The sequence below is a fragment of the Leptosomus discolor genome, chromosome 19 (genome assembly GCF_034619465.1).
Source record: "Leptosomus discolor isolate bLepDis1 chromosome 19, bLepDis1.hap2, whole genome shotgun sequence".
Lineage (NCBI taxonomy): Eukaryota > Metazoa > Chordata > Aves > Leptosomiformes > Leptosomidae > Leptosomus > Leptosomus discolor.
In genome coordinates this window covers 2,175,118-2,203,041 of record NC_141409.1, presented here as the reverse complement: position 1 = coordinate 2,203,041, position 27,924 = coordinate 2,175,118, and the positions used below count along the sequence as shown (strand labels likewise).

The following is a 27,924-nucleotide window of genomic DNA, read 5'->3' as shown; positions in this document are numbered from 1 at the left end:
TCCATCTTCTCCCTGGCAGAGCGTGGGAAACCGAAAAATCCTTGACTCAGGATAAGCACCACACGGCAGCAAGTAAAACATCAGTGTGTTATCAATGTTGTTCTCGTGCTAAGTCCAAAACTGCCAGGCAGAAAATTAACTATCCCAGCCGAAACCAGGAGAGGCTGTGAGGACAGGACACAGTGGGAACTGGAGCTTGCAGTTGTGGGGCAGCTCTGCAGTGCTCGGCGTTAGGGCTTGGGAGGGTCCTTGCGTCCGTGCTTGTCAGGTGCCCGTCGTGTTGGGGTTATCGTCTCTCACACGCGACTGCAGTGGATGTCAAAACGAGCACCTGACGCCTTGTCCTCTGCCGCTCCCCTTGGGGTGCACAGCGTGTGCACTGGTGCGGTGTGACTTGCTGGCCCTTGGCAGATGTGCAGCCCTTGTGGTGCTCTCTTTAGTTTAGCCAGGACTTGGAGCGCTGCCGTCGGTCACCGTGAACTGCGCAGCAAGGGGAGGTGTCTGCAGGTGCCTGGGGCTGCAGGCCATGGGGTGGCTGCTGCAGCACCTCCTCCAAGCGATTCCTGCTCTCCTGTCATAAAATCAGGCCGTGGAGCAAGGCGAGGTGACAGTGCTAGGACATCGCCATTATTTCATTCACCCCTGTGCACGTCCAGTAGCTGCTTTGTCCCAATGACCGATGCTAAATTTGGATCAGGGAGAACAGGAGAACAAGAACTCTTCCTCCTGCTGCGGCTGGGTACGCGAGGACAAAACGTCATTGCTCCAAAATGTGGATCCCAGAGAAGACACGAGGTGGCACACAACGCTGCCTCATCCGCCTTACGTAAGGCAGCCCCTGGCGGGGCTTGGCCTGTACAAGACACATTTAGATGCTTCCAGCTCTTTCCCTGCACTGATTATCCTTTCTGCCCACCACACCTCTCGCTCAGGTGCTTCTCCTGTGGTTTCTCAGATTTTACATTTTCAGTGCTGCTAAAAACACGTTTCAGGCCTTTTTGGGTTCCCGAGTTCTTTCTGAACAAACAGCAATGACTTTTTTTACTCCTGTTTTGAATTGGTTCTTAATTTGCTCGATTTTTCCATCTTTAATTGTACCCAGCTCATCTTCTGTCACAAGGAAAACTTTTTTCTGTTCAGCGTGCCTGTTCCCTCAGTGAATGGTGCACAGGGAGCAATAGTTTTTGGGAATCGTGGAAGCTCTCCGTGCATATTCATTTTGTCACGAATAAGCTGCTAGTGGAAACATTTGCAAAAGTTAATATGAAGCAGATTTGATGTATGGTTTTCATATTTGGCTACATTTTTTCTAGTATTACTCTTTTTTTTTTTAATATCAAAGGACATTTAATTTCAAGGGTTAAGTAATCAACTCTTTGAATTAACTGGTTTTTTCCCTAGGGATTAATATAAGTTAGTCAAATGGAATATTTCTTTCACACTCAGTTTTGAGAAGCTTCAAGAAATTGTCATCTATAAACCACTGTGTGATTGTTTGATTTGTAAGCACATGAAGTCACAGAATCACAGAACGTCAGGGGTTGGAAGGGACCTTGAAAGATCGTCTGGTCCAACCCCCCTGCCAGAGCAGGACCACCCAGAGCAGGTCACACAGGAACGCGTCCAGGAGGGTTTTGAATGTCTCCAGAGAAGGAGACTCCACCACCTCTCTGCGCAGCCTGTTCCAGGGCTCTGCCACCCTCACAGGGAAAAGGTTTTTCCTGATGTTACTGTGGAACCTCCTGTGCTCCAGCTTGCACCCATTGCCCCTTGTCCTGTCATTGGCCATCACCGAGAAGAGCCCGGCTCCATCCTCCTGACACTCGCCCTTCACGTATTTATAACCATTGATGAGGTCACCCCTCAGTCTCCTCCAAGCTAAAGTCCAACTTCTTCACAGGAATGGTTCATAAGCAATGAGTTTTCAGATCATTTACCCTTTGTGTTTTAGAGCTCTTAAGCAAGCTGTTAGTCAGGCTTTGTAAAAATATGTTGAAAGCAGTTGAACTTCAGATTGTCTGAGATACTGTATGATCCGAGCTACAACTTCTGCAGTGGCAGGCCCTGTCCCAGGTTTGCCAGGTGATGGAAGTCCTTCTAGGTACTCAGCCAGCAGTGCTCTATGGTTGTCATCTGCATTGTTGGGTCATCCTGGACAGCCAGGTGCTACTGTCCAGGCAGGGAAGATCATAGAATTATAGGATCGTTTAGGTTGGAAAAGACTTTTAGGATCATCTGGTCCAACTGTTAACCCAGCACTGCCAAGCCCACCACTAAACCCTGTCCCTAAGCACCACATCTACATGTCTTCTAAATACCTCCAGGGATGGTGACTCCACCACTCCCCGGGGCAGCCTGTTCCAATGCTTGACAACCCTTTTGGGAAATAAATTTTTCCTAATCTCCAATCTAAACCTCCCCTGGCACAACTTGAGGCCATTCCCTCTCATGCTATGGATGATGAACCAGTGACTGCAGAAAGGCATTTGCACTCTCCTGATGAGGACTCTTCTTTTGGGAGAAACACTCCCAGCATTAGACAGCTTTATTCGCTACAGAGTCACTCCTTGGGTTCTTGGGGTTTATTTGCTTGTTTGTTTGTTCTGCATTGAGCACAGCTCGTAATTTTGTGCAGATGACAACCATACAGCACTGCTGGCTAAGTACGTAGAAGGACTTCCATCACCTGGCAAACCTGGGATAGGTCCTGCCACTGCAGAAGTTGTAGCTCGGATCATACAGCATGCTGCTGAGTAACAGCAGCACTGTGTGGCAGGAGGACCTGCTGCTAGAGCTGTTCTCTTGTATCTTCAGCTATGTTGAAGTACAGGTCCAGAATCACACCAGCTGAAGGCTGAATTACCAGTTAGGAAAGTAAAACCACTTTTGCTTTCTCTTCTCCCTGCCCCACCTCTGTTGTTTCCGCTTGCCATGAATCACTGTTGCCGTCAGTCAGATCAGGAGCCAGCCTAGCTGGGACTCTAGGTCATGTTTTTTGTGGAGGGCGGCATTAAGAATTAATTGCAACTAAGCCTGTCATCGTCCATCTTGCGAGAGCAGTGGAGAACATGGAGTGTGTCCCGTGTGCTGTGGAGGGGGGTTACCCTGCTGCATCCCCTGTGTGTCGAGTGGACGACCCGAGGAGCTCTTGAGGAAGGGCCGTACTCTCCAAGGCCTGGGCAGCAGGATTCAGCCCTGCTTGGCAATTGATTACACATTCAGGGACTTGGGCTTAGGGGGCAATCAAGTTCAATTCCTTTAATGAGCCTAAAACAAGTATGTGGAAATCTAACCCTCAGTAACCCCAGTTAAACTGATGTCACACGGCCTATTAATCTTCATTTTCACAATTAATAAAATAACTCGAAGCCTTTCTTGCAACATGAAATACACTTGAAAAATTGATCACAGCACATTAGAACCAGGAGCGAAAAGCTTCAGGCTGCTCCTCTCTTCGATAGTAAATGAACATGACCGCTGACAATTTTAGGAACTATGAGGCTAACAAGTCCTTTTGTGCTTTTTTTTTTGTTTGCTCTGGGAGCAGAGCAAAAGTAACCTCAGGCCCTGATGCATTTTTGTTCCCGCAGAGCATGTTCATCTCTAACAGTGCATAAAAGTCTCCTCTTGCGAGCAGGTCCGGCTGACAGTGAATTATTCAGGGGGTTTGAGGATGTGGATTTGTTACTCGGTCTGAAATGGAAGGGCTGAAAGGCAAACAAGGAGCTCACGTGGGTGAGGACAGATAACCCATCTGGACTTGCATGGCACGTTTGCTGTCTCTGTACCCGACTGAACAGGTGTACTGGGGTCCCAGCATGAGTTCATCTTGTGCTTTAATAGGACCTGGTCTGCTACACCTAGTGTGGGCATGAAGCTGCTTGTTCCACGGTAAGATTTTGAGTGAGTCCTTTTGCGAAGGACTGGCAGAAAGGATAGAACAGGAAATGCGGTGGCCAGATTGTGTAGAATACGGGGAAAAAACAGACATGTGGCAGGTTTGGCCTGGTGTGTTCCCAAAACAACCACACTTGTGCCTCTGAGGAGTGTGTGTAAAGCCAGAGAAAGCATTCATGCATTATGTAGTATTTTCAAAGTGTGGAGGATGCTTAGACACCTCCACCCTGGAAATTATTGAGAGCTTGCTGGCAGCATTTTCATGTATGCTGTTTTCCCACCCACCCCTTTCACGGAAGAGGATAGGAATATGAAAGCTCATCAGAGCTGGTTTATGCAGCCCATGTAAAACCGGTATCAGACCATCCTTATTTCCCTGGTGTCGTGGCACACAGCACAGAGCTTGGCCCACGTGTCTGGTTGGAGATGAGGAAGGTGACATGAAGCACACGTGCCACAGCTCTCCTTGGTGCAGTGCTGGGGTAAGAGCCCGTGTGATGCTGTCCCCAAATAACCATTGTAGCTTTCTGCTAAAAATAACTTGCTGTCTCTTGTTCTTATGCCCTTCACCTAATGTAGGTGAGCGAGGTGTAGGAGCACAGGTGCCGAGGAAGCCTGTATGTGTGTTACTCTCCAGACTAGCTGAGCTAGAGGGAAGGATGACACTCGTTATATTTTAGTTATGTAGCATTTTTTCCCTCCAGCTCTTAAAATTCATGTGTTTCTGCAGGAGAAACAGGTGGTAGTCGCAGCCCTCCCTCCCTCTGGAGCTGGCTACTCGCCCAGAACGAAGCAGGTTGTTTCCAAAATGGGCACTTTGGTAGTACAAAGTAAATCTTCAAATACCCTGATATCATAAAGAGTGTCCTGCACTTTGTTGGGTCCAGCTTTAAGTACTCTTTGAGCTTCATATTCTGCATCCTAAAATGACCGTACATGTACTCTGTACAGGATCCTTGTTCCTTAGTCTTCAGTGTACAATTGTCTCATCCTACCTGAGTCCACTCTGTTGGCTCGATGGTGGGACCCAGCATCCTGATCAGAGACTCAGAGGTGGTTGAGTTCTGTTTTCGTGTAGCATTGGTGATTTTTAGGTGCTCACGCAGGCAGTCAGAGAGCTCAGCTCAGCCGGGGGAGCGAGCAGCACTGGCACCAGTATCTTGGATGCTGGATGTGGCGCCAGGATCGCTGTTGCTATAAACAGGAGCAGGGGCGCGTGTAGATCAGCTGGGATTAATCTCTCTTCACGGGTGGGAGGCAGGAGTCTTTAACCCTGAGGAGGGCTTGGGAGGAGGAGGGATGAGTACCACAAAGCAGAGCTATTCAGCCATCCTGCCTTCGACTCACTGGGAGCCCTGAATCAGAGCTCGGAGGGGAGGGATGACAGAATTTAGCACTCAGTGCTTCAGGCGGGGATCGGCGGAGCCGCACGTCCTGTGCAGGCAGGGCTCGTGGGTGGCTTTTCAGGCCGTAGCAACTCACATGGCTTGGTGGATTCAGAGCGTTCGCTCGGTCAGACAGGGGCTGAATTGCAGGTACCCTTGGCTCGTCTTTCCCTCGCCATGGCTGCCTTGCGTAGCCTGTCTTGAGGGTTGCTGGATGGCATGTATGGCGACCCCCTCCTCAAGAAAGGGCTGATGTGCCATTGCTGGGCTCTGCAGCGCCGTGACAGAGGTGCATGGAAAATACACTGCTGTATTCTTGCGGGGTGTGTGTGTACCCTGTGCGCCTTCCAGACGAACCTGCTGCGGTCTCCCCAGAGCTTAGTGCAGGAGTTACGCTGCTTTATGTTTTCTCTTTGGTGCATGACAAATCATGCATCATTTTCAGTGGAATGGGTTGTCCCACAGCTCACCCCAGCTATTAGTCCCCTGGGAGGCAGGATGCTGGAACGGATGCGCTGTCGCATGCTCTGATCTCAGCTCTGCCAGGAGCTTGCTTTGTTGTAGCCGGTCTGCTGGGTGGCACAAGCACATCAGCCTTGCCCCAGATCCTGGTGGAAGCATCAGTGAGGCTACCACAGCGTGGCACTGCTTTAGGTGCCTTGACAGCAGTCCCAGGGGATAGGTAGTGGATGGCCGTGTGACAGCCAGGCTCATTTTTTCTCTTCCCAGGCATCACTGTGATTGCAGCCTTTAGTCCAGTCTTCTGCAATGAGTGAGGGAGTCTTTCCTAGCCATTCCTGTGTGGTGAACTTGGAGCAAGAGCACTTGTTTCCTGGCCCTGAGCAGATGACTATTTCCTTTGTACTCTTGAATTTCTTCTCATTTCTGTTATTCAGGATCATCCAGTTCTTTCTGTATCTGTCCCTGTCTTCCTCTCTGTCGATGCTGCCTCCCAACTTGCAAGCTCATGAGCGTTTCCTTGGTCTCTGTGCCACTTCATTGAAATGCTGAAATATATCTCAACACTAATCTTTGGGGAACTCTACCAAGGATTTCTCTCCCAGCTAATACTGCTTTTTAGCGCTACCCTTTATCTCTGCTCTAGCGAGTTCCTTAGGCAGGAATGACTCCTGGTTTTCCAATTCAAGTAACGGCTTCCTGGGGTGGTTGTTCTCTAGGGCTCCAGACACAGCCGGTCACAAAGTCTATTAGTCTGTTCCTTAAAAGTGTATCAGGTTGCTCCTTAAAATAGGAAATGATATCTCAAGGGGGTTTAGAGTCTTTCAGCCCCTCCTGATTGCTTTCTGCTTAGCAGTTGTTCCACTAAAGGTGCCTGGCTGGCTCAAGGCCCTGGTCATGCTCTGTAGGGGAGAGTCGTCTCTGTTTTGACATTCTCGTTGACTGGAGCACAACCGAGTCTGTCTCTCTTGCAGAAGCAGTTGAACCCAGAGCCTCTGTGCACGAGTTCATTAGGCTTAATGAAATAAGAGGCAAGACTGCATGTGCTAGATTTTATACAGGCTACTTCACTTTGGGTGTCCTCTTTATATCTCCCAGATGTGTGGCAGGTAGCAGATCTTATTCTGAGACCATTTCATAGTAAAAGCCTGGCTTTCTGTTAGGTGTTTCTCTGCACGCAGCTTGTGAAAAGACTGCCAACCAAAGGGGCTGCAGAGGAGGCTGCAGCAGGATCAGGCTTGGTTTCCTTTCTGAAAAGGATAGAGCGTTTCACCCTCTCTGGCGGTACAGGCTTTATTGCTCTTCTAGTCAGGAATCCAGCCAGGACCACAACTTGCTTCAGAGCTTCTGCCGCTTGGCCCACGGCCTCCCAGACGGGGGGGGAGTGCATGCAGGGGGAGAGACTGCCTGTATCTCTGCACGTTGCGAGAAGGATAATTGCAGTCAGTCCTCTGTGAGCCCTCTGGATAGCTCTTTCCTTTTGACATTCAAGGATTCTCCTCTCAAATCCATTCTTGGCTGAATGAAGAGGTTTTTATAGTATTTCAGTTTTCTTGAACACTGATCTATTCTGCTGAATCTAAAAATGTGTCATTCCTCTAGCACTTACTCCCTTAGAGGCATATGTCCAAGAACTGACTTAAGGTTGTGTTTCAAGCCCTGGCATGTTGTTACAGTCTGTCTATCCAGGGAGTTCCCAGCACCGTTGCAAACGTAGGTTTCGTCCTGCAGTGCAAAGCGGGTTGGGATTCTCCACACCTCGATGCAGATTGGGTGAGCTTAGCTCGCACGAGTGAACCAGATTTATTGTGGCCCAGGGAGTCACAGCACGTCTGAGAGCAGCCCCATACCCTCCCAGCTCAGCACAGAGCCAGAGCAGCACAGCAGCACGCTCAGTGCATTGTTGAGCATGTTTTCTCCATTCCTTATGTTTGCAATTGGTCTTCCCTGCAGCTTCCTTGAAATGATGGAAGCCCGAAGTCGAGGACACACGTCGCCACTCACAACTAACGGGCAAAGCCCTTCCTCTGGCTCCCAGTCACCCATCGTACCTCCAAGCTCCACATCGACGGGCAGCTCCAGCCCCGGCACCCCACAGCCGCCCCAGCCGCTTTCCACAAGCTCCACCGTCTCTCCTGAACCCCCCCCATCTTTCTCACCAGTGCCTGCCCCCGAGGCCCAGCAGCCACACGCGTCTCCGCCAGTTACAGCCTCCCCAGCCCCTCCGGCCGCAGTCCCACCGCCCAAGCGCAGCATTATTTCACGTCTGTTCGGGACGTCTCCTGCGTCAGACCCCTCTCCCCCGCAGCCAGGTAGGTGCTGGAGTGTGGTGTCCAGGCCGGGTGTCACCTCTGGGGGCTTCTCTGGTTTCCTTTCGTTTCTCTCCTAGCGGGAGGCTGAGCAGACAGGTCTCTGAGGACCGCAGGCCCCGAGTGTGTGCAGGGTCTGTCCAAGGAGGGCTGTGCTGCCACTCTCTGTTTTTCTCCGAATTGGTGTTTTGGTTTGTCTCTGTCCTGGACTTGGATGGGGGTGTATCCAGCCAGCTGGGTGGTGGCTGTAGCATGCTTCAGAAGGAAGGTACTGAATACGCAGGGGACACTAATAAAATAACTGTCAGCTTCTTACCAGGAACACATATGCCTCTTGAATAACAAGAAAAATTATTAGAGAAGCTATTTGAAGCTCTGTCTTCACAAAAGTCTGGCAGCTCAGAGGGGCTCCTGTGTGTTAGGGGAGAACAGCAGAGTGCTGGTTTTAAAGGTTATTCAGCCAGAAATGATCACGTAAGTCCAGGCGCTGCAGCAGATTCCCCTCCAGGGAAATATGCTCCTTCAGAGATGGTCTGAGGAGGAGGGCAGCCCCCCTTGGCTGCTTCCTTAGCGCTAGGACACAATGGAGCAGAGTAGCGCAGCGTTCGGTCCCAAGCCCTGCCGGACGAAGTTGCAGGGCAGAGGCATCGAGGGTTTTGTTACATGTACTTTTACTGAGCTGGACCTTAATTTGCCTGTCACATTCACTTTGTTTGCGAAGCTAACTGGAGCTGCAGAGCCGGCACTGCCTAAAAATCATTAGCTTGACATGGTTTGAATCACCCTTTGGAAATACCTTCCCTCTCAAACTGTCAATCCCTAGAGCTCACAGTACTCTCGAGACACCCACAGAAAGAAAGGAGGAGGTGCTGGGAACACAGTTTGCAGTTTCAGATGTTGAAATCTTTCAGTTTTAGATCTGCACACAATGTTCTGCATCCTGAATCTGTTACCAGGTATGACACCCATTTCAGTTTGTTTATAACTCTTCCTACCCAGAAACAAACAAACAAACAAAGAGGAGCAAACACGAGAAATCCCTTGTCAATAAAAAAATTATCTGTAGAAAAAAACCAGGTGGTCTGCTACCAGTGCTACAGTCTTTGGGGTTTGGGTTTTTTCTTTTTCTTCCTTTTTTTTTTTTTAATCTATCACTTAGCTTGAGAACTGTTTTAGGCTTGTGGCCTGCAGTCCTGGTATCTCAGGGGTGTTTTTTAGGAGAGTTGCAAAGGCGGCTAGGAAAAGCTGATCTGTCAGTGCTGTTAGGTTTATGTAGCGTGCCAAGGGGCTGCACCTCTGCTGGAACATACCTAGGGACTAGCTGACTAGAAAACAGTTGAAAAATCACTGTCACAAAGTAATACTTGTTTTTTTGGGAGCTGCTATTTAAGCTTTCCCTTGAAGTCTTGCAGTAGTAATTCTTTCAGCTATGTTTTTTCTTACACCAACGCTACTCTGTGGCATTAGTAATAATGTTATTCGTATGCAAAAGTGATCTGAAGGCTGTACTAGCAGAGCAGAATCTAGAAAAAAATATCCAAATCTTGTTCACCTAAAAGAAAAGAGCCTAGATGTGAGGTGCAGTCCTGGCAAAAGAAAAAGGTTGAATATTGCAGATTCTGAAAACATTAATCACTTTAAGCTTCTTGGTTAGGCTAATTTCATCCTGCTACGTTGAAGATGGGCAAAGGTGTCTCTACAAATAAGCTACATTAAAGCGAGTCTCTATTCAGAGTAGCTCTTGAGCTTTTGCTTACACGGGGCATCTAAAAGCACAGTGTGAACAATTCTGCCTTTGACAGTTAGAGTTGAAAAGGCCAGAGGAGGAGAGTGGGTAAATGGAACAGTCTGGAAGAGGTAAGAGGACGATGAAGGGACAGCACACGGGAGCAGTGCACCCAGCGTAGGTATAAAATCTGGCTGCGGTGCAGTCAGCGGTAGGATTCACTGTAGGGCAGAGTCAGCTACTGTGCTGGAGAGTCTTTCAGACTATCTCAGAGCCTGGGTCAGCCTGGTGCATCTTAAACCACAGCGGCCGTGGGTGGTCTGTGATGCCTTCTTGCAAGGCTCTGGACTGGTTTCAGGATCCTGTTCATACCCTTGCTGTTCCCTTGCCGTGTAGCTGAGGTCCTGCTTCATGGCAGCTGTCTGTGCTGAAGAGGCCCTGGGCAGGATAGATCAGTAGAAAGCAAATTTCCGTCTTGCTTTTGGTGAACCTGTGTTTTACAGCTACTGTTGCTAATGCAGATGCTGCTGCTGCCACTCCTCCTGCCCACCCTGAAGCCCCTACAAAAGTGCAGAGCGTCGAGGACTTTGTTCCCGATGACCGCCTGGACCACAGCTTTCTAGAAGACCCAGCCCCACAGAAGGACAAAGGGAAACTGCAGACTAAACACCGTGTTGATAGCGAAAGGTAAGGAAAGGAGGCTGGAGGGAGGGTGAGACAGGGGCGTAGCTGGCTGTGCAGTCCCAGTGATGAGTCAGGCCTGGGTAACCTGTTGTCGCTGCTCAGAAAGTGATTGCAGGACAATTGGCTGCCCCTGAGCCTTTCTGGCCGTGATATAGTCAGTCATAGCGTTGACAATCTGCCATTTAATGCTACACACTGCTCCTTGGGCACGAGGAATGGCAGTAAAAGCTAGTCATCACCTTCCTGGTTTTGCTGTCTTGCTTTCATGCTCAGTGTTAAAGCACTGGGTTGCTTTGGGTCAGGAAGGGATTTCCCTTCTGGCCGAAAGTGCTAAAGCATTTGAGATATTTTCCTTCTGGAACCCAGTGCACTTTGCAGGGATATTATGTTCTGCCTAATGAATTCTTCATGGCTGCAGAGGCCCAAAGCGTGGCCAGACTCCATCGTGGCTTGGTGCTGCCATTCCTGAGGCATTATAAAGCGGTTTGGGTTCTTTGAAGCACACTTGGGGGCATGCCGTGGCTTGATGGGATTTGGGAAGGAAGGATGGAGAGGGTTGTGCTCCCTTGGGAGTGTCACTGCATGCTTGCCTACGGATTCCAGAAAAGTCTTACGGGGTGCCTTTCTGCCTCTGGCCATTTCTAATGTTCCTTCCCTGCATTTTCTCTCTAAATTGGAGAGATACGGATCTGATGGATGGACTGTTTGGTGGATAAGGCATTGGCTGGATGGTCGCATCTGGAGAGTAGTGGCCAACGGCTCAATGTTGAGATGGAGATCAGTGACGAGTGATGTCTCACAGGGGTCCATACTGGGACCAGTACTGTTCAATGTCTTCATTAATAACAGACAGTGGGGTCGAGTGCACCCTCAGCAAAGTTGCAGATGACCCCAGGCTGAGTGGTGTGGTTGACATGCCTGAGAGACGGGAGGCCATCCAGAGGGACCTGGACAAGCTTGGGAAGTGGGCTCATGTGAACCTCATGAGGTTCAGCAAGGCCGAGTGCAAGGTCCTGCACCTGGGTCAGGGCAACTCCTGGTGTCAGTACAGGCTGAGGGGTGAGGGAGTTGAGAGCAGCCCTGCTGAGAAGGACTTGGGGGTGCTGGTGAACAAAAAGCTGGACATGAGCCGGCACTGTGCGCTCGCAGCCCAGAAGGCCAGCTGTATCCTGGGCTGCATCCAAAGCAGCATGGCCAGCAGGGCGAGGGAGGGGGTTCTCCCCCTTTACTCTACCCAGCTCTGGGGCCCTCAGCACAGGGAAGACATGGACCTGTTGGAGCGAGGCCCGAGGAGGCCACGAAGACGGTCCGGGGACTGGAGGAGCTCCCCTGTGAGGACAGACTGAGGGAGTTGGGGTTGTTCAGCCTGGAGAAGAGAAAGCTCTGGGGAGACCTTCCAGCAGCCTTCCAGTGCTGAAAGGGGGCTGCAGGAAAGGTGGGGAGGGACTCTTTTACCAGGGACCGTGGTGATAGGATAAGGGGTAATGGTTTCAGACTGAAAGAGGGGGGATTTAGATTAGATAGAAGGAAGAAGTTCTTTCCTGTGAGAGTGGTGAGACACTGGCACGGGTTGCCCAGAGAGGTGGTAGAAGCCCCATCCCTGGAAACATCCAAGGTCAGGCTGGACGGGGCTCTGAGCAACCTGATCCAGCTAAAGGTGTCCCTGCTCACCGCAGGGGGTTGGACCAGATGGCCTTTAAAGGTCCCTTCCAGCCCAAACGATGCTGTGATTCTATAATTCTGTCCTCCAAACGGCAGAGATCTGTGCTTGTGCTGTAGGCTGGATTTTCTTTTTCTTTTCTTTTTTTCTTTTCCTGGCTTTGATGTTTTTAACCAAAAAAAGGGAAAAGGGATTGTATATACTGAGCTGCTCAGACAAGGGGATGTGCAGCAAGCTGTCTGAAAGCAGACTGTCACAAAAGAGGTGACCTAAGCATACTCACAGTATCTGCATCCCTCTGCTTAGAGCAGTCCTTGCCTGCTGCCTCTTGTCATCAACACTGGGTTAACCAGGAGAGTAATTAAATGCTGATACAGCTGATCTGTGAATGTGGTGGATTCTACGTCTTTTGACATCTTTGTCATGATTCAGTGTTCTCTAGTTCAACCACAACAACTTGAAATCAACGCTGTGTGTGAGGCTCGATGCCTGTCTAATGCAGGTCAGCCTGAGTCATCATCCCTTGTGATGGTAAAACACGTGGGTGTTTGATTAAAAAAAAAAAAAAAAAAAGAGGAAAGAAAGGGAGAAAAAGTGGTGGTTGCTAGAAGCCTGCTGGCCTACGAAGCATCTTGCTTGCGGCTGTGGCTGAGCTGGGATATTTTTCTGTGTTTAACAAGAAAATGTCAGAAGAGCCAAGCCTGACCTTCCTGGGGTTTGCTGAAGGACTGGGTCCTGGAGTGCCCTTAGAGCTCTTTAGCTGCAGTTCTTGCTGTGGGTAGGAGGCTGGATCTTTACCAAAGGTTTCTCCTCTCTAGAACGTCAGTCATTGGAAGGAAATGGGTGTTAAACTACAAGCCAAACATCTCAAACAGCAGTGCAAGAGCCCTGCTCCTTGGTTGTAGAGTTGTCATGTTCTTGGCTGCTATGATGCCCTTCTGCACTCTGTCCGCAGTCTTGGTAGCCTTCCAGTGCCTATGAGCTGGTGGGGGCAGAAAGAGAGACACTTTGGGGCTTTCACAGAGAGGACACTTGTTCACAGCTTCATCCTTTGATGACAGTGGTCACCATCTGCAGTTGGAACAGCTCTGGTGCCCTAGGAGAAGACCTTGCAGCACATCTCTGCAAATTCATATGCTCCTTATTTCTCTGCAGCTTGTCATCCATGTTTTGCTCTGGTTTCTTGTGTAGTTCACACAGTTTTCTTGGTGGTCTGACAATTTTACCTTCTGTTTCTTGCCAAAAAGGGCCGACCACAATAAGCCAGATGTGCAGAAATTCAGAGATGTAGATGTGGTTCTGACCATCATCTGCAATAACTGATTTCCTTCAGGATGCCAATTACTACCACGTGATGCCCAGGAGCAACCTAAGAGTTCTATAAGCACCATCTCTAATAATCAGCTTCTACTGCAGTGAGTAGGTTGTTGTAGTTGCAAGAAAATCTACTGCTGCAGAAATTTATCTCTGACCTAAAGAACACAAAAGTTCTCCTGTGAAACCACTCAAACCTAATGGAGATTTTCTTGGTTTTAAAAAATGAAATACTGGAAGCTGTTTCCCCCTTGCATGTGAGTGGGGAACAAGGCCTGAGAACACACTAGAGAGATGCGTTCAGGCCTCCTGAACATTTTTAAGCAGATAACTGAGTGTTAAGCTTACCCAGCTTGCCAGCGTTTCTTTTGGGTGTGCTGTACCCAAGCGTAAACTCCAAAACTGAAGAGCCATTGAAGGTGTGGCAGAAGAATGGGCTGTGTGTTGAGAATTTATGACGTTAGTTCTCCAAATAAGAGGAGTCGCCTCGCTGTCTGTAAACGAGAGCCTTGCAATTAGCTCGTGTGAGAACGCCTCAGTGCACACTGCGTTTCACGTGTGGAGATAGTTGTGTTCAGAGAATCCCGGAATGGCTGAGGTTGGAAGGCACCTCTGGAGGTCATCTGGTCCAGCCTCCCCTCCCCAGGGCCACCCAGAGCTGATTGCCCAGAACCATGTCCAGATGGCTTTTGAATATCTCCATGGATGGAGACTCCACAACCTCTCTGGCAACCTGTGCCGGCGCTCTGTCACCCTCAGTGGAAAAAGTGTTCCCTAATGTTCCTAGGGAACCTCCTGTGTTTCAGTTTGTGCCCACTGCCTCTTCTCCTGTCACTGAGCAGCACTCAAAGGAGACTGGCTCCATCTTCTTTGCACGCTCTTTCAGGTATTTAAATACATTGATAAGGTCCCCCCAGGGCTTCTCTTCTCTAGGCTAAGCAGTCCCAGCTCTCATGTGAGAGAGCCTTTCCTCATGTGAGAGATGCTGCAGCCACGTAATCATCCTCGTGGCCCTTCGTTGGACTCTGCAGTGTACCCACATCTCTCTGCACTGAGGAGCACCCAGAACTGGACACAGCACTCCAGGTGTGGCCTCGCGAGTGCTGAGCAGAGGGGAAGGATCACCTCCCTCGTCCTGCCGGCAATGCTTTGTGTAATGCAGCCCAGGGTACCATTTGCCACCTTTGCTTACTTATGGTCAACTTGGTGTTCACCAGGACCCCCAGGCCCTCTTCTGCCAAACTGCTTTCCAGCTGGTGTCCCCCAGCATGTGTCGGTATATCGGGTTGTTCCTTTCCAAGTGCAGGACTTTGCACTTGCCCTTGTTGAACTTCATGAGGTTCCTGTCAGCCCATTTCTCCAGCCTGACGAGGTCGCTCTGGGTGGCAGCGAGACCCTCTGGCGCATCAGTCACTCCTCCCAGTTTGATGTCATCTGCAAACTTGCTGGGCGTACACCCTGCCCCATCATCCAGATCATTAACGGAGATAATAAACAGGACAGCCCCATATTGATCCCTGGGGTACAACACTAGTTTCTGGCCTCCAACTAGACTTGGTGGCACTGTTTACCACCCTCTGGGCCCAGCCATTCAGCCAGTTTTCAGTCGACCTCACTGTCTGCACATCCAGCCTGTACATCAACAGCTTCCCTATGAGGATCTTACAGGACACAGTGTTAAAGACCTTGCTGAAGTCCAGGTATCCACTACTCTCCCCTCATCTACCCGGCCAGTTATTCCATCATAGACTTGTTATCAACTTGATCAAGCATGGCTCACCCTTGATAAATCTGTGCAGACTACTCCTGATGATTTGCTTTCATTCATGTGCCTGGAAGTAGTTTGCAGGATTAGCTGCTCCATCACCTTCTCGGGGATCAAGGTGAGGCTGAAAGGGCTGTAGTTTTCTGGGTCCATCTTCTTGCCTTTCTTGAAGATAGGAGTGGCATTTGCTTTCCTCTTCAGGAAAGTTTTCAGGCACTTCTCCCAGTTGACATGATTGATCAAAGATTATCAAGAGTGGCCTCACAATGGCACCTGCCAGTTCCCTCAGCATTCATGGGTGCATCCCATCAGCGCTCTTGGCTTATGTATGTCCAGTTTTGCTTTGTCCAGGATCCCTGACTTGATCCTCTTCCACCAAGGGTGCATCTTCGCTGCTCCGCATATCCCCTGGTCGCTGGGACCTGGGATTCCTGAAGATCGGTCTTGCTAGTAAAGACCAAAGAAAAGGCGGCCTTCAGTACTTCAGCCTTGCCATGGCCTGTGTAACCAGGTCCCCCTTCTCATGGAGCAATGTGCCCACATTTTCCCTAGTATTCCTTTTGTCACCTCTCTACTTACAGAAGTCCTTCTTGTCCTTGACACCCGTGGCCAGATTCAATTGCCTTTGGGCTTTAGCTTTCCTGATTTCATCCCTGGATGCTTGGACGATGCCTCTGTATTCGTCCCAGGTTACCCGTCCTTGCATCCACCCCCTGGATGCTTCTTTTTTGTGTTTGAGTTTGTCCAGGAGCTCCTTGTTCATCCATGCAGGCATCCTAGCATTTTTGCCTGACCCCTTATATGCTGGGATGCACTGCTGTTAAGCTTAGAGGAGGTGATCCTTGAATATCAGCCAGCTTTCTTGGGCCCTTCTGCCCTCACAGGACTCTTCCAGGCAAATCTCTGAAGAGGCCAAAGTCTGCTCTCGTGAAGTCCAGCTTGCTTTTTACCCTCCTCCCAGGATCCTGAACTTCACCAAGGCTGCCTCTGGCCTTCACCTTCCCAACAAGGCCCTCATTTTTTGTGGGTATGAGGTCCATCAGAGCACCTCTCCTCGTTGGCTCCTCTACCACTCAGAGGAGGAAGTTACCATCAGTGCACTCCAGGAACCTCTTGGGTTGCTTACATCTTGCTGTCTTGTCCCTCCAACAGATACCACGTTGGTTGGAGTCCATGAGGACCAGGGCCTGCGAACATGAGGCTGCTCCTGTCTTTTTGTAGAGGGCCTGATCCGTTTGTTCTTCCTGATCGGGCAGCCTGTAGCAGGCACCCACTGTGGTGTCACCTTTACCTGTCCTCTCTTGCATCCTAACCCGTAAGCTCTCAGTTGGCTCTTCATCCATCCCCAGGCAGAGCTCCAGCTGCTCTCTCACACAGAGGGCAGCTCCTCAGGGAAGAGGGGAAGGCCTTGCTCTCGTTCTTGGAAGCGGGCGTTATGCTGAGTAACTGAGCAGCTTCCTGAGCTCAGGGATGTGTTTGCTTCCATTTGTAAGAACTTGTTTGCTTTTCTGAGCTTCAGAAAGAGGCTGTTGAGTCTGGTATTTCTTGTCCATTTTGTTGACGTCGGGAATTCTTGGTTTTTTTTGCAGTGATGTCATGTGAACTTCTCCCATTCCCTCCTCCATGACATCTCTAAACGATGGAAAAAGAGTTGACATGGAGCAATAATGTTAGAAAGAAACACTTTTTTTTCTTAAGGGTGCTATCAGTGAGGAATGCACTCATGCCTGTGGAGCAAGGCTCCTCTTGCCAAAAGATCAGGCAGCTGCTGAGACTTTCAGCACTTACTGACGTCTCTTGGTGTTGCTGTAGCAAAATCCCAGCACAGATCTACAGAGATTAATGGAGCCCTGGGTTTTGTTTAATAGTGTGTTATGGTTCTCCAGCTTGCAATAAAGAGAACTCACAAAATCAGTTTCTTTACCGGTTAATTAGGAAGGCAGGTCCCTCTCCCAGTTTGCTGTTTCAGAACTTAATTTGCTGCTCTTTAGCCTGATGCCCTGAGCCAGTGTGTGTGTGACTGCACTGGAGGAGCTAATCTGGCTCCAAATGGGCTCCCCTCTTCCCTCCTGCTGGGTCAGGCTGGCCTAGGTCCGTGGGTGGGCTGTAGGTGTCTGAAAGCGAGTTTATGCTGTACCTAATGGTATTCCTGATCTGATTTGTCAGCATTGCTAGACATTGATCTCAAACGTTGATAAGATTTCCTGTGTCCTCTGAAAGGCTTTGAACTGGTTCTTTGCTTTTATGGCAGCTGTTATTTATGTTATATTTTGCACCCAGCTGCACTGGACCTAGTGAGAGAAGCTGAGGACACTGGTTCACCGTGGAAGACCTCCATCTCCTACCATATAGCTGTGCAGGCTCATCCTGCAGCAAGTGATTCCCTCAGCTTATCTGCTTTATCAGAGTTTGGGTTTTTCCTCTTTCTCCAGCCCCAAAAACTGATGTGGCAAGAAGATTCCGCTGGCCCCGTGGCAGGGCTGATGGTCGATCTGGGTTTGAGACTGTGCTCAGGTTGCAGCAGGGTTTGTTCAATGACCAGCAGCCGTTCTGTGTGCACCCCGGAGGGCTCCCTGAGGAAACCCCAATGTGCTCTTTGCTCGGTAGCTCAGACGCAGACCCCGGCGAGCATAGTCGTTCCTGGTGGGTACCTGCGCCCCCAGCACGTTGGCTTGACGCTGACGCGGGCTTGGCAGCGCGTGGGGCATGGAGAGAGTGGCGCAATGTGCTTGTTTTCGCATGCGCTGAACTCCTTCCAGCTGGAACCTCAGGACCACAAGCTGATACTAATTTTGCGTTGTCAGACCTTGTTTGTACTGCAGCAGTGATTTTCCTGATGTATATTCACTCCGTTGCTTTGCTCTGAAGCTGTCGCTCAGCGTTTTGTCTGGAAGTTATAGACGGAGGCAGTGTATCCACTGCAAAGGGAGATGACCCACTTTGTGCGGGTGTGTGTACACACGTGGATGTTCTGTTCGGACTGGGAATGCTTCAAAGGCTGCAGGTCTCGTATGGTGTGCGGTAGAAGGACAGTGGCAGCAATCTCTGAAGAGTCCCTGTGCCTAATAGAGCAGTGACATGTTAAAGACATACAGTGTCGCTGGTTCAGAATAATGTCCTGCCATTTTTAGGCTGCAACTCCATTTTCTTTTCAGTGCATTTCAAGAGGAAACCCTGGCAGTCCTTCACAGACCTCAGAAATCACTCATTTGTAATTCCTCCAGCCTTGGAAGCTGTTTTGGGCACCAGTTTTCTCCTCCTTTGTGTGGGACGGGCTGTGTGCCTCCTTTCTGGCTCAGTATGAGAGCAGCAGTGTTACTGGTGAAGGGGCTCTTCAGCAGCCTGTCTCTGCTTAGCTGGGAGCTGCACTGTGAGTCCTGAAAGCGGAGGGATCCACACCAAAAGCAGAAGGAGGGAGTGGACGTTAGCCCTGATCTTAGCACTCTAACCCAGACAAGCATTGACTGTAATCCCTCTCAGTGTGCTGCACCGGTTGTCATAAGCGTGGCGTCCCCTATGTCACAAATAACTCCATTATCTGTTGGCAGATGTACCAGTTCTTTAAAACTGACTTGTAAACCAGTAACTAAGAGCCAGAGTGAGTAGTGCAGTCATTCGGGCTGTGTTAGGGCCTCGTCATTTCCCATCCCATCAGCACACCGTCTTCCACAGACTTTTCCAGTGATGGCTCTGTGCTAGTCTGGGAACACTACCTTCTTCCAGATCAAGGGTTTCAAGTTTTTGTGATTCTTTTTATGCCTCTAAAATCTAATCTGTTCCAAGCTATAATCTTTTTGTGTGTGTGTGTGTGTCTCTGTGTAAAAATGGAGGCTGTGTCTGTACAATCCGTATCAAGTCGTTAAAAGGACAGTGGCTATTGTGTCTTGTAGGTTATCAGGAAGGAGCTGGGTGTCTGTTGCAGGTAAAGGAAACAGAATGAGGAAAGGTGCTGCAAAGGCTCATCAGCAAGGCTGGGGAAAATATCTGTATTCCTGACATGAGCAAATCCTTCAGAAAGTGTTAAAATTATTAAGTCCTGGGGACATTCAGACAAGAATCCTCAGCAGGTAATTTCAGCTGCGAAGCCCTCTATCGAGATGCCTCTGAACACGTAACTGTGTTACATCCAGGGAGTCTCACAGACTCCAGCTCTAAAAGTATGTCCTTAGGTTAATTTAATTTGGGGGATGTTAAAGCATGGTTATGGTGTCTGAGTAGCTGCCTGCTTCAGGGAGCACCAGAGACACAGAAATAATTCCAGGAAGCTAATAGCTGTGAGTGAATTCCCATAGTAGTGGCAGTATATGATCAGGTTTAATTACAGGATGTGGGGATTAAGGCAGGCAGTTCCCATGGTTTAATTGAATGATCCTTGCATGTTGGACCGGAGATATTCTGATAGAGCTGAATCAACAGGCTGCTCTGTAGCACTGAGATTCACTTTTTCCAGCCACTCGTCTTCAGCTTGAACGGCAGCAGCCACTGTGTGGCACATCCTTCTGTGGCCTGTCTTGTGCCAGCGCCGCAGCCTGCAGGGAGCAGGTCCAGCCCGACCAGGGCAGCGGCTGGGCAGTGTGCAGGGGGTGCAGCCACCCCGGGCTGAGGGACATCAACCCTGAAGTCACCAGAAGGGCAAGGAAAGCGGCAGGCTGCTTTCAAGGCGAGGCATGTCTGTCCTAGCACATCCTGGGGGTGCTATGTCTGCTCATTGTCTGTTTTGCAGCGATGGAGAGGCGTCTGGGGGGAACCCCATGGTGGCAGGTTTCCAAGACGACCTAGATCTGGATGACAAAATCCCCAGCAGACCCATGCTGGCAGCAGAACGGGTGCCCAGCAAGAACATCACACTATCGAGTGAGGAGGAGGAAGAGGAAGAGGTGAAGGACTCGAAGGTCGTACTCATACCTGATAAAGACATCGACACGGAGCAGGAAAAAAAAAGGTATGAAGCACAGCCTGAAGTGTGAGGTTGTGCTGGCAAACTTGGGCCCTTCTCAGTCCTGCCACTGACTTCTGTGCAGCCTCTGGGCAGTCTTGGTCTCTGTATCGGTCTCTTCCTTCAGCTGTAAGGTGGGGCTGTATTTACCTCGGGTGTGACTGTGCGCAGTGTTTTCTGCACTGCACCTAGGCAGCGTGCCTTCGAGCCCTGTGCTCCTGTGGGCACTGGTAACGCTTCTTCTTGGGAACGGCCCAGCCTTTTTCTCAAGTTTGAACAAGAGACTGTAACCGAGTGCCTGAACGTCTGCTTGTAGCCGTGTGAGGAGGACAGAGGCGTGGAGTCTTGTGGTGAAGGGATTGGAAGTCGTTCACCACACCCTGTGCCGGAGAACAACGAACTGGATCGTGTTCTCCCCGTACCACATCCTGTGGGTGATAGGCAGGCGTGGCCCGCTGGCACAGGCACCTCTGCATCAGCATCCGCAGGGACGCCAGGGTTATCTTCACCCTCTGAGTGGTACCTGTTTGACCACGCACCCCCCTAGGATGAATCAACTCTCCTGTTGAGATACACATTGCAGCCCTTCAGGGCAGGCTCAACTATTAATTGGTCATTGAGCTTTGCTTCACAGAGCGGGGGTGGACAGGCTCTGACAACTTGTTTCTTTCTTCTCAGGTCTTCCAGAAATTCTCTGAAACCACACAGTGAAGCAATTTTGACCAAAGCAAATGACCCGAAGCCTCCTGACAGTTTACCTCCACGTTCTGGGTCTGAAAGAAACAGCAGCAGCAAGGTCAATGCTAGTCTGCCAGCTGCTGCCACTGCCACCCCAGCAGCAGTCCAGGCCCCAAAGACCACTTCCCAAAGCAAAGGACATGCTCTCAAGCAGAAAGTGGTCAAAGAGGAAAAGCCTGAGTCGTCTGACAGTGATCAAGAGGGACCAATAGCTACTCAGATGCTCTCATTTGTTATGGATGACCCAGACTTCGAAAGTGAGGATTCTGACAGCCAGAAGAAGAAAATGGTAAATAACATGCATGAATCGCTGTGCGCTGCTGCGAGGCTGAGCTTGAGGTGTTGAGGCATCTCACTGAGCAGAGCTTTCATCTGCTCTCCCATCCCTCAGCAGCAGTCACAGCAAGTCAGGTGCTAAGCAACCTGAAGAGACTGATATAAGCACAAACCCACTAATGCTCTGTTGAAGCCACACAGCAACAAGGTTTGTGCTTGTGCGTTTTAACGTGCTGCTTATTCTCAGTAAGTCCAAAGTGCGGTCAGTCCCGCAGTGTGGAAGGTGTAAAATACAAAGGTAACGGTTTGTCACCCGAAGTTTAACACGTAGAAGTGTGTGTGGGCCAGAGAGAGCGAGCTCCCTGCAGTCAGTCCAGCAATCCAAAGGCCATAACAAAATTTGCTTGGCAAAGCTTCTTACTGAAGTAGGAAAATCTGCCTGGGAAGGACTTTCCAGCATAGCCAGGTTAGCTGTAGTGTCTCTGTGACATTCAGCACTGGGCAGCTGCAGGTGTCTGCTCAGACACAGAGAGCAGCAGGACTCCCCCCTGCCCCTGTCGTGTCGTGACGGTGGAGAAAACACAGGTATCTCCTCGGGGCTGGTAGGAGCTTCCTGCTGTGGCTCCAGCCATCCCTGATTTCAGTGATCAGTACTGGCAGCCAGCAGAGCAACCTCTAGAACTGCTAACCGCCATTTGGGTGGGCAGCTGCTGCTCAGGGGTACTCCTGGTGTCCGGCTTAGCTGGTGTTCAGGAGCCTGTTAGGTGCTTGCATCATTTTGGAATCCTGCAGCGAGGACAGTTGTCCCAGTTTCTTTGACCTTGCCTGTTTGTCATGCTGTTTATTAAGTAATTTTCCATTCATTTAGCATTTTCAGTACCTGCTTTTCTTGGCAGTTTAATATGAAAGCAAAAGTATTTGGAGCAAGTTTACTTCTCTTAGCCTGTGATGCTGAGAAACGGGATTTGTGAGGGAGCTTGCCATTGCAACAGGGTCAGGGAGATGGCCCACAGCTTGTGAATGGTTTTCAGCTGCAAGGTTTACTGGTCAGGCAGAGCAGTGAGAACACCCCCATCAGCCAGGAGGAAGGGGGCATTGCGTAGGTCAGCAGCAGAGCGAGGCCGTGTTCGATCAGTATGGAGGACGTAACGGATTCTAAAGAGGACCGGTTGGCAGGTATCCGAAGATCATTAAACTTCATTTCCATTCCCATCAGGCAGAGACAGAGAATTTTTGGGTGATATCCAGTCTCTGCAGCATCCTGGTTTTTAGCACACATTGAAGGAGCAAATTTGCCCTGGGAGCCCATTGCCTTTTGACTCGGTGAAGGGCGTTACCCTGCAAACGCAGACGGCTTCCGTGGCCCTGCCATGGGTTGTCTCTGGTACACAAGAACTGCAGAGCCACACAGCAAAAAGGTTTTGTCTGTCCGCTCTGGAGGTGAGTTTTCAGCCTGTTAGATTTGATTCTCCCCAAAACAGAGGTGCCCCTCCAGGGCAGTTAGGGGCTGATGCTGTTGAGCTAACACAGTTGAAGGTCTCGTTTAATTCTTTTACATCAGGAATTTGGTTTTGGTAGCACGCCTGTTAAGTTACCAGAGCACACTTTCCAATAGCAGTGCTGCTGAGGCATTTTACCAAGGCAAGAAATAGATAAAGCTTATAAGATCAAGGGCATTAATTTCCAGGCAATAGCAGCTCAGTTCAGCTACCGTTTCCTTCCCTGCTCCCCACCTGCTGGCATCTGACATCTTTGTGTACAAAATGCTTAGAAATTGTAGTTGAAAGATTTGTCAGTGTTGTCTGCCTTTTCCTGTCTCTAGGATGAATTCCCAGTCCGAGAAGATCTCTCTGAAGTATCTGATGACGATACCTCGTTGGCAAAGCCACCCCAGCCTGTGAAATCAACAGTCCACTCCTTTAAACTGAAAAATGACTCAGATCTCTTTGGTTTGGGTTTGGAAGAAACTGGTCCCAAGGAGAGCAGTGAGGAAGGTAAAGATCACACCTTATTTCCACTCTTGCTGATTTTGTTTGTCAGGCGTCTGTTTTTTCCGGTATGGTTCCAGGGTGTAAGCAAACCAATTTGCACTAAATAAAATACCCGGTAACTTCATGCAGTGCCCTGGGTGAGTGTTTAATATGGTTTAACACAGCATAATGTACAACATAAATAACTTCAGGTTTTTCCCCATGGGGAGGGGGGGCAACTTAGCTCATCCATGGCATCAGCCATCTATTATTTTTGTCCCAGCTGGAAGCAGGAGCACATCTTTCACAAACTGCTTCTGTATAAGGCTTCCTGCTTAGCCTTGCATGCCTGCGAAGGGGTGTTCAGCAGTGCAGTGTCCACCCCCTCAAGAATTTGGATCAACTTGAGCAAAGTGCTCTGACATACCCTGTCAATTTGCTCTTCTGTTTTTGGGAAAGGTGGGGTGAGGTTCTGATCACAACCTGAGCAGTCATCAGGCTTCCACCCTCCGCCCCCCATCCCCTGAGGAAGCAAATCTTACTCAGGCGAATATTTTCTACTGTCCTGGCATTACTGCCAAGCACCTTCCTATAGATCTGCCCCCGATGTCACCACGAAAGACGGGAAGTGAAAGACTTAAGGTGGGGAAAAGCTGTAAGCAGCGCCAGAGAGAGATCTCTTTGAATAGCTGTTCCAAAAGTGTAAGCAAGGTGTCACAAGCTGCGATGGCTTCCTCGGCTTGTCACTTTGAGTTGCTGAACAGCACAGCTTGAAATAGCTAGAAGTGCATCTGCAGAGGCCCGGGTCAATAATTTAACTTCAGTGTAGCATCTTTGGTAATTCAACATGGGTTCCCCCTATCTCCTCTTTCTGGGATAAATATAAAAACATGTCTTGGTAGTCAGTCAGTTGTAGCTTGACCAGCAATTAGGCTTCTTCATGGCTGACTTGTATTGACAGATCAGCTGATGAAGAAGAGTGTGTAGGTGAGACTGACAATCAAATACCGCATGTGAAACGTGGTGCAGTTATAAAGCCTCCTGTGAAACAGCCAAGTACATACTCTCCTGTTGAAGGAGGTTTTGAGCAAAGGCAGTGGACATTCAGCAGTCAGGTCAGCAGCCAAGTCAGCAGCCACAGTAGCCTGGGACAAACGTTTTGACAGTGATGGACTGTAGGACTCATTTGATACCGTGAAGGTAGCAGCCCCTGTAGAGCAACAACAGTGAGTGCTCCCGTCTACTGACCGTGTCCTGAAAGGACCTTCCATTAGTAGCCCAACTCACAGAAGCGCAGACCATGCCTGGTAGGATTAACATCTGCCTTCACATATTCAGTGGTCAAAGGGAAATGGTTTCCAGGAGCTCTTCTTCAGCTCTGGAAATCATCACCTGATCCCCGATTTGGCCTTTGAGCCAGTTTGTAGAGCTGGTCTCTACGTTAGTTTCTCTGTAGCTGTGATACAGTGAACGCCCAGGTCAGTGTTGGTAACACAGAATGAAATAGATAATGTAATGCTCATAATGAAACTGGATGTATATGGTTATGTTGGGGTGTGACTGCTGGGGCCTGTGTTGGTTTCTAAAGGGGTGCAGTTTGGGCTGAGGTGTCGGGATTGCCTTTGCACATGGCTCCAGGATGGACCATTTTGTTCCTAGAGACTGGGATAGGGCAGAATTGCATCTCTTATGGTTTGACCTGATTAAAAACAATGTTGGTGGGTTTTTTTGTTTGAACAGATAAACAGCCTTCTAAGGAGAAAAAGAAGAAGAAAAAGAAAAGCAAAGAGGTACTATTTGATTCCTCAGAGTTCATTTGCCACATTATCTACCAGCCAAGGAGAGGGGTGGCCTTCTACAGTGTACTCTGTACCTGGTGGACTTCCTTCCATTCTCACATCCTGCAGCCAGCTCTGTGCCTCCCAGGCTCTGCAGACCATTAAGCTTAGAAGCAAGCTTTTAAACAGCTGAATTTTGAAAAGGCAGTGTGTGAGTTTGTGAAATACAGGATTAAATAGAGCAGTGCATCTCTGCTGGGCTGAGTCTGTTGATAGCACTGTGACTTTTTCCAAGCAGAGGGGTGTCCCCGGCAGACCTGATCTCAGAGGCAGCCGGGGCAGTCTGCAGGAGGCTTTGTCACTGACATTTCTGTGGTATTGGCGGGCACAAACTGCCTGACAGACCACCGCTATGTATAAACCAGTTGGTCTTTCCTCTCTTCTGTCCAAACTCACAGAAGGGTCTTCTAGAATTAACTCCAAGCCAGCCTTGGTAGGAGATGCTTCACCCTAAGTAAGGTTCCTGTCAGAGCCAAGTTTCAGGGCGGTATGTGCTGGGTTACTGGCGTGCTCAGAGGATTTACTAATAAGAATTTTCTCATTTTACAGGAAGAGGAGAAGTCTGTGAAAAAGAAGAGCAAACACAAGAAGAGCAAAGAGAAGGAGGAGAGCAAAGAGGAGAAAAAGAAAAAGAAAAAGAAGAGCAAGGAGAAAAACAGTGAGATAGATGAACTTGAGGCTTTTCTTGGAGGAGGAGGAGCCAGCATGAGCAAGCCGCGAGGAGGTGGGGACTATGAGGAGCTGTAGCTGGCTGCATGTCCGCGCAGCGGGCTCTTCTGTCATGGCTGTCTCCATCTTTTCTTACGAGTCACACCAGGACAGGTGCAGATGTGTAAAGCTTTGGCCGTTTGCCGTGTATTCTCTGAGAACAGAGTTGGCAAAACAAAAGCTTTACATCTGTGTCCGCCATTGTGGTGCATTCGCTACAAAAAGGAAATCCAGCTGAGATGTACTTGAGGAAGGGGAAGGTTCAGGGCACGGTTCCCAGGCCCGTTTCCAGGCTGTCATTTTTTCTCCTTCCAGAGATGCCCTGTCGGGTAGCTGGCAGGGTGTGGGAGGTGAAGGGGACCTGCCTCCTGCTCCACCCCTGCTATATTCCACTCCTGAAATTCCTGTCGTGTTAAGAGGAGTGCAACAAAACATGCCGCATGAACGCATCGTGCTCGCCTGTCTCAAGTCTTTAACTTTTTATCCTTCCTATTTTTTTAATGAGAAAGGTGGTATTGGCCCTTGCTCCACCCAGCAGTTGATGAGCTTTAAATCAAGCAGGTCATGCTATGGTACGGCTCTCCAAAACAGCAGCCGCAGGGCCAGAGCGAGAGAGAGCGCGTGTGATTTTGGAGTCCTTTGGACGGAACCTTTCTGCACAGCAGCTTAATTAGCACTCACTGGTGCTGCTGTTGGAATTCATGAAGCCCCATTGATTTCCGTGGCCCCAGTGTCTCAGACACTACATGTAAGCTGCTATGCAGTTTGGGAAAACAATGCAAAGTGCAAAGCAAACCTGAAAAAGAGAGAGAAAAATCAGTGCTTTTCTGCATTTCCCACCCTTGAATTTGCATATACTAGAACCCCCTCCCATCGGTACCTCTCAGGGACATGACTCTCATGTGGAAATGAAGACACCCAGCGCTTCAGAACTGTCTGCAGGGAAGTGTTAGCATGGCAAGGCATGTGCTTCTCAGGCATTTTACGGTCACGCTGTAAAACACCGGCCGCCTCTCCCCACTGAGAGGGACAACCGCTGCGGCTCAGGCAGCGACCTTCCCGGTCCAGCTTCTGTCAGTCCTGCAGCCGTGTGTACTGGGCCGAGCCTCCCAGCAGCCAACGTGCTGCCTTTCCCTGCCCCAAGTGGAGAGCCTCCTACCCCAGGAGTTTGGAAAGCCTTTTCGTTTTTGCTTTGAACTTAAACCCATGGACTGGTGCCTGCTCAGCAGCGTCGGTGCCGTCGGATGGGCGCTACAGGCCAGCCCTTTGCACTTGCCTGTGTCTCAGTCAGCAGCCCCTGTGTTTGATGGAGCTCGTTAGTTCTCTGTACCCCTCTTCTGGTTTGATTCCGGTGTCCCTTTCACAGCTCAGACAGCGAAGCTCCCTCCAGGTTCTGTGCATTCCATTACCCTCTTGCTTGCAGGTTGATTTGAGGTTTGGGTTTGTTCTCCCTCTCCCCTTTTTGTTGTAAAATGTCAACCATGAAATCCAAACTGGGCATTCCTTCTACATCCGTATAAATCAAGGTGTTCTTTTGATCCGTTATCCACTCCAGAGCTGTCTTGACCAGCAGGCAGTTACCTGCTCCATTTTTCTTTTTCTTTCCCCCAGCCCCCAAAACGCACTTGTAACTGTTTCCCTATAAAACAAACTGGGTTTTTTTGCTGCATGAGCAGTATATTGTTCAGGTCTGTTTGCCATTAGCATTTGCCTCCTTCTCTGAGCATTACTGCATTTCACGTGACACTGTAGGGAAATTGCATGGGACAGTTCAAACTTTGCACGTCTGGGGAGGAAGAAGTGGACTGGGACGTGACCGGTTTGCGGCCTCTTGCGAAAAGGCAGGCGGGCATCCGAGCTTCAGCTGCCTGCGTTCCTGAAAGCACTTCTGTTCTGTGAAGGTTTTGGGTCATGTTCCATTTTGCATCGAAAAAACCTGGTACAATCCATTCTGACTATAAAGCTCTGTTGTACAACTGCCTCTGCACATCTTCTTCTCCACCGCAAGCACGTCTGCCTGGGCTCGGGAGCTGCGAGTCCCTCCAGGACTGTTTCACAGAAGGGTGTCCCGCTGCCCCTTCCTGGTGCTGCTGTGCTCTTACACTTCATGGAATGGGGTGCTCAATTAGAAATCATTCAAAAAACCCCAAAAAGTTGAAGGTAGAACACATGAGTTCTTTCCCCAAAACTGAAGTCTATCCTCAGAGAGCTGTTGTTTCCCACAGCATAAGGGAGACGGCGTTTCTGCTGAGCTCTGCT

At 49.6% G+C, this 27,924-nt stretch overlaps 1 protein-coding gene across 1 annotated transcript in view; it reads left to right on the top strand.

The window, feature by feature from the left end:
• RABL6 (RAB, member RAS oncogene family like 6) overlaps positions 1-27,644 on the top strand; it is a 60,053-nt gene extending 32,409 nt beyond the window's left edge. The window contains exons 9-15 of the mRNA XM_086475551.1: positions 7,695-8,053; positions 10,298-10,463; positions 19,923-20,141; positions 20,814-21,162; positions 22,972-23,143; positions 24,860-24,909; positions 25,507-27,644. Coding sequence (XP_086331677.1) covers positions 7,695-8,053; positions 10,298-10,463; positions 19,923-20,141; positions 20,814-21,162; positions 22,972-23,143; positions 24,860-24,909; positions 25,507-25,704 — 1,513 coding nt within the window. The 3' untranslated portion in view covers positions 25,705-27,644. The remainder of the gene's footprint in view (positions 1-7,694; positions 8,054-10,297; positions 10,464-19,922; positions 20,142-20,813; positions 21,163-22,971; positions 23,144-24,859; positions 24,910-25,506) is intronic.
• The last annotated feature ends 280 nt before the right edge of the window (positions 27,645-27,924 follow it).